At 65.3% G+C, this 6,331-nt stretch overlaps 1 protein-coding gene across 1 annotated transcript; it reads left to right on the plus strand.

Annotated features, from left to right (window-relative positions):
• The first annotated feature begins 139 nt into the window (after positions 1–139).
• Positions 140–5,903, plus strand: ARID5A (AT-rich interaction domain 5A). Its single transcript, XM_075444527.1, has 7 exons — positions 140–221; positions 1,848–1,925; positions 2,755–2,920; positions 3,004–3,056; positions 3,922–4,019; positions 4,108–4,255; positions 4,452–5,903. Exons 2-7 carry the CDS (start codon positions 1,875–1,877, stop codon positions 5,652–5,654), a joined length of 1,719 nt encoding a protein of 572 aa, XP_075300642.1. The 5' UTR covers positions 140–221; positions 1,848–1,874; the 3' UTR covers positions 5,655–5,903.
• Positions 5,904–6,331: the final 428 nt, after the last annotated feature.

Raw genomic sequence — 6,331 nt, forward strand, 5'->3', positions numbered from 1 at the left:
GAGAACCCCCCAACAAGCCGGCTCGTTCCGGTAACGAACGAGTCAACGGCGCACGCAAAGGCGTCCACTCAGCCCCCCCCAGCCCCCCCCCGCACACGCACACGCCACTTCCCCGAGTGGGAGATGACTCACGCCCCAACGCGGCACCGGCGCGCGGCAAAACCGCAGAGCTCTTCCTCCGGCCGCGCCGATGAGCCGCTCGCCCTTCGCCTCCTGAGCCCGTGAGTACCGGGGGTCCCAGGGGGTCCCGGGATTGGCGGGGTGCAGAAAAAGGGGGTCCCCATCACCCCGCCTCGCCACCCCGCCAAGCCGAGACCGGCGCGACTCAACGCATGCCAAGGCCTGGGAAAGCGACCCCACGCCCAAAACGCCGGCGGGATGGCGAGACCCACGCCAAGGCGGCGGTGACCCTCGGCGTGCCCACCCGGCGCGGCGCGGCGCGGCGGGGGCCCTGGCGCGACGCCGGGTGATGTCAGGGGTTGTTTTCACCCGGGGAAGGGATGACTTCAGCCCGTTACTCACCCGCCGTCACGGCCTGGCGCCGTTCCCGTGCCGGCAACGCTCGGCCCGCGCTCCGCCGCCCGCCGCGCCACTTTGGGCCTAAACAGCCAAAGTTTGGGGTCGCCGGGGGGACGTCGGTGGCGAGTACGGGCGAGGGGGTCGCATGGGGGGTGCGATGAGTTTGGCCGGGCTCAGCGTTCGCCACGGTTTCTTGACGGCACCGGTAATTAATTAGCATCGCCGTAAACGAGGAATTACGGTCCGGGTGTCACCGGCGCCCCGGCGCGCAGCTCGCCCCGCGCGTGAGCGCCAACCGGAGCTGCTGACCCCCAAACCGGCCGCTTTTCACCCCAAAACCCCCCGTGCGCGTGTGTTCCCCCCCCCCCCCGCGCCCCGGTTTCCTGCGTTCTCACGGCGATGCCGGAAAGGGAGGAAATCGCGTCAGCGCCTCGGCGGTGCCGGGAACCGAACCGGAGCCGTGAAATCACGGCCGGGCACGCGTGGAGGGGCCGCACACGCACGGCCATGCGTGTGCTTTGCATGTACTGGCTGCACACACGTGTACCGGCAGGCACACGGGGTACGCATGTGTGCCCAGCAGCACCCACGTGCACTGGTGACGCGGAGGCGCGTACGCACACGCATGTTGCTGTGCACGCGTGTAGCACACACGTGTCGGCGCGTGGATGCCCACCCGTGAACACGCCCTGGCCACGCGTGACCGCCCCAACACACGCATTGACTCACGCATGTGCCCCCCCCCGCACCCACTCCCCCCCACCCCACGCAGCACGTGCACCCCCGTAGAGCTCCACGTCCACGCGTGGCAGCGCCGGCTGCCGGGGGGCGTGGCCGCGCCGCCCAATAGGCGGGGAGGGGGGCGTGGCCTCACCGGCGGTCACATGGCGCGGCGGCGGCGGGTGAGCGGGACCGGGATCGGCGTGGGGGGGGGAGGAAGGAAGGGTCTCGCGTGGGGTTGGGGGGGCACGGAAGGGAGCGGGGACCCCCCCCACCCCGTTCCTCAGTTTCCCCAGGTGGCACTCCCTCTTTTTTCCTCCACTTTTTCTGGTTTTTTCCCTTTTTTTCCAGTTTTTTCCCCAAAAAAAGTGGTGGGGGGGATTTGGGGTGCCCACGTAGGGGTGACCACTAAATTCGGGGAAGGGGGGGGGAAGCACCCAGGGAGCTTTGGGCCGCGGCGTCGCCCACCAGGCACCGAAATCGTCTGGCCGATTTCGGTGCCTGGCGGGCGACGCCGCGGCCCAAATCACCCTATTTTCCCCTTAATTTTGGGGAGAAAAGCAACAATTTAGGGTTTCTCACTCTCCCCCCCCCATTTTTCCTTGCAGCACCCCTCGACGACGACCCCCCTCCCCATGGAAGACAACCCAGCGCAGCAACAAACCCCCCAAGACCCCAAACCAGCGGTGAGTGCCGCGCTCCAGCTTTTATTCTGCGGGGGGGGGTGAGGACACTGAACACCCCCCCCCCCATATTTTTTTCTGGGGGGGACACCCACAAAGTCCTTTCGCTGCTGAGGGTGAGGAAGAGGAGGGTGAATTTCCCAGCATCGGGGGCGGGGAACGCCCCCTTTTTTTAGGGGAGAGAGATGAGCCCCCCGCTATCATGGATTTTTCTAATTATTTTAGGAAAAAACAGGGGAAAAAATAAAAATCGGGGGAAGATTTAGGAAAAAAAAAAATCAGTTTGGCCACGCTCGACCGCCCCTCCAGCGGCTTTTTATTTCAGAAAAGGTAAAAATCCCCCCCCAAAAAACCCCCACCAAGAGCTTAGAAAGAGTTCGGCCGTTAAAACACGGCCCTGGAAAGAAGAGAAAGAAGAATTCAAAAAGGAGAAAAAAAAAAAAAAGAATAAAAATAATAATACAAGGACTTGGGAGCGGAGCAGCTGCTTTGCCCAAAAATAGCAACAAGTTTTATAACTCCGGAAAATGTCGAACAAACAAACGAGAAACGTTTTTAGCTGAGAAAGGCGGCGGCGGCGGGGGGGAGGTGGGGGATGAATTTCTGCCCGTCTGTTTTCCTGGAAGCCGTTTCCTCGCCTTCTCGCCCTGTTCCAGCGCTCCGACCAACTTGGCCGGCGGCCCAGGCTTGCCGGCTAACGAACCGAGCGCTCGTTAAGTGCCGCTGGGTTGCAGAGCGGCAGCGGGGATGGTGAAGGGGAGGGGGTTTAGTGGGGTTTGCGCTGCCTCAGTTTCCCCTTCGGCTCCCTCTCACCCCGGCGTCCCCCCTGCAGGAGGCTCCCGGCCCGGAGGATGGCTCCGAGCGGGAGAAGCCGGTGGAAGAAGCCCCAGCCGGCGGTGAGAAAGAGGAGGAGGAAGCCTTCCTCGTCAGCCTCTACCAGTTCATGAAGGAGCGACGCACGCCCATCGAGAGGATCCCCCACCTCGGCTTCAAGCAGAGTACGTCCGCGCCGGGGCCGGGAGCAGCGGCCGGGGCCAGCGCCGCGGCCCCCTGAGCCTCGGCGTCTCCTCTGTCTTTCCAGTTAACCTCTGGAAGATCTACAAGGCTGTGGAGAAGCTGGGAGCCTACGAGCTGGTGAGCAGCGTCCCCAGGGTGCTGGGATGACATCCCGGGGGTGCTGGGATGTCCTGTGGGTGCCGGGATGTCCCCTGGGCATCAGGATGTCCGATGGGTGCTGGGATGACGTCCCCGGGATGCCAGGATGTCCCATGGGTGCTGGTATGTCCCCCTGAGCACCAGCATGGTGTCCCTGGGGTGCCAGGATGATGTCCTCTGAGTGCCACGATGTCCCATGGGTGCCAGGAAGATGTCCTTGGAGTGCTGGGACATCCCATGGGTGCCGGGATGACGTCCCTGGGGTGCCAGGATGTGCCCTGCTCGCCAGGATGGTGTCCCTGGGGTGCTGGGATGTCCCTAGGGTGCTGGGATGGTTTCCCTGGGGTGCTGGGATGTCCTCTGGGCGCCAGGATATACCCAGGGTGCCACGATGATGTCCTCAGAGTGCCGGCATGTCTCATGGGTGCCAGGATGACATCCCTAGGATGTCCCGTGGGTGCCAGGATGATGTTCCCGAGGTGCTGGGATGTCCCATGAGTGCAAGAATGACATCCTTGGAGTGCCAGGATGATGTTCTCGGGGTGCTGGGATGGTGCCTGGGTGCCAGGATGATGGCTCCTGGGTGCCAGGATGTGCTATGGGTGCCAGGATGATATCTCCGGGGTGCTGGGACGTCCCATGGGTGCTGGGATGATGTCCCTGAGATGTCAGAATGTCCCGTGGGCACCAGGATGGTGTCCCTGGGATGCTGGGATGATGTCCTCAGAGTAGCAGGTTGTCCCCTGGGTGCCAGGATGACGTCCCTGGGGTGCTGGGATGTCTCATGGGTGCCGGGATGACATCCCCGGGGTGCCGGGGGTCTGACCCGTCCCTCCCGCCGCAGGTGACGGGGCGCCGGCTCTGGAAGAACGTCTACGACGAGCTCGGGGGCAGCCCCGGCAGCACCAGCGCAGCCACCTGCACCCGGCGGCACTACGAGAGGTAGGGGACGAGGCCGGGGGGCGCCTGCGCCGTGCCTCAGTTTCCCTCCCCACGGCACCGGTTCTCACTGCCGCTCCCCTCCCCGCAGGCTGGTCCTCCCGTACGTGCGGCATCTCAAGGGGGAGGACGACAAGCCGCTGCCCCCCAGCAAGCCCCGCAAGCAGTACAAGGTCTCCAAGGGCGGCGAGCCGGGCGAGAAGAGCAGGAGGGCCAAGAAGGAGAAGGGCCGGGAGCAGGTACGAGACTCCCCCCGGGTGCTGTGGCTCCGGTTTGGGAGCAGCCCCGGAACCCCGCAGCGGGTGGGGGTACTGGGGGAGAGCCAGGAGGGCAGGGGGTGGCTGGGAGCAGCCGAAGATGGGGAGGGGGCTGAGACCCCAGCACGGGGCTGCAGCAGAGCTTGACCCCCCCACCCCAAATCCGCTCTGCTCGCAGATTCCTCCGGAGAAGGCGAAGCCGGAGGTGGCAGCCGGCACCGAGGAGGCGAGGGACGGCCCGGAGCAGGGCCAGGCAGTGGACAGATGCTCCAGCACGGCTGTCCCCACACCGAGCCCCTCAGGGCGGGGTCCCAGCCCCTGCCGGACCCACACCGAACCCTACAAGCGCCTTTTCTCCAGCTTCTGCCCCAAAGGCAACCACGCCATCATGTCTCCGCTGGCCAAGAAGAAGCTGCTGGCTCAGGTGAGCAAGGCCGAGTCCTTGCCCTGCCACAAACGCCCCGGCGCTGAGCCCCCACGGCCGGCCACCGGCCCCCACCCTGCTGAGCGGAGGAGCCCGGAGCTGTCAGGAACTCAGGATCCAGCTCCGAGCATCGGGAGCGAGGTGGGACCCGTGCCCAGCGCATCCCCCGGCCGGAGGGACAGCCAGCCCTGCCCGCGGGACGGGGCTCCGGTGCCCGCCGTCTTCACCGGCTACTTCCACGCCTACCGCAGCGAGGGGCTGAAGCCCTCCTGCCATCCCCTCTGGGGGTACTTCTCCAGCTTGAGGGATTTTTTGGAGCCACCTTCCACCTTCCCGTCGCGGCCCGAGGAGCCGGAGCAGCCCCAAGACCTGCGGAGCAAAGCGGGGCGGCCGTGGAGCGGGGAGAGCCGGCGAGCGGCCGTCAAAGGCTGCTGGGTGCCACCCGGCGCCGGCTTCACCCCCGCCGTGCCGAGGGGCAAGCGCAGCCAGGAGGAGGAGGAAGAGGGGGCTTTCGGCCCCAGCGCCAAGCTGCGTGCCGTCTCCCCCTTCATCACAGAGGCTGGGGGCAGGGACACGGGCACCCGCTCGCCAAGGTTGGCCAAACCCAAGGCGGTGGTGGCCAGCCCCGGCTACGCCCCGGACGTTTACAAGGGAGCGATGCTGCATTTCCCCGCCAGCTTCGGCAACCCGTTGGAGCACCTCAAAACCCACGGGGTGCCAGCGGCACCGTCCCTCGCCGTCAGCCCCTTCGTCATCCCCGCTTTCCCCAGACCCTTGGTAGCCGCCTCCACGCAGCCCTCCGACCTGTGCCGGCCGCTGGCCACCGGCCCCGGGCACTACCCGGCCTCCTACGAGAGCTCGCTGCGGCACCGGCTCTACCCGGCAGCGACGTGGCACAGCCAACCGCCCTACGCCTCCGCGCACGAGCCTGCCTTTCACCGTCACGCCAAGCTGTAGCGCTCCCAGCCTCGCCCTGCGGAGAAGGGAGCCGGCCGGGACACCGCCGGAGCCGGTCACCGCGTCCCAGCCTGCGGCGAGGGGACCGAGAGGAGACAAATGTGGACCGCGTGATTTTTACTCTTGATTTTAGAGCTGTTTGTATCTGACATCGTTACACCGGTGACTTTACTACCAATAGCACAAGGTTTTATATATATATATATATATAAAAAAATATATATTATATATATACACACATAAATAGGAGCGAAACGCGTTGCAGAGGTTTCTGTTTTGCTAGGGACGCCGTGCCCCAGCGCGGTTTCGCGTGATGCGGCGAGCAAGGCCGAGCCGGGCGATGGCTGTTGCCATCCCGCCGTGCCGGGGAGCTCGGCTGGCTCACACCCCGTGACACCATTCTGGTTTTTAATTAGGTCACCTCCGTCCGGGGCTCTGGGGGTTTTTTAGGTGGTTGGGGCTGCGGCGAGGGGCCCCGGATGCTCCGCTCGCGGCTGAGCTGGCTGCAGAGGCAGCGCCTGACATGAAACTGGCCGGACGGTCCCGACCCGGCGGCGTTTTGAGTTCTGGGATCGGGGCAGGGTTGAAGGGGATCCTCACCCGGAGCACGGAGCCCCAGCGGCATTCCGTGATGCCACGGGGGTGGGCTGACACCTACCTCCAGAGCCGCCCTGGGG

This window comes from Opisthocomus hoazin, chromosome 28, assembly GCF_030867145.1.
Source record: "Opisthocomus hoazin isolate bOpiHoa1 chromosome 28, bOpiHoa1.hap1, whole genome shotgun sequence".
Lineage (NCBI taxonomy): Eukaryota > Metazoa > Chordata > Aves > Opisthocomiformes > Opisthocomidae > Opisthocomus > Opisthocomus hoazin.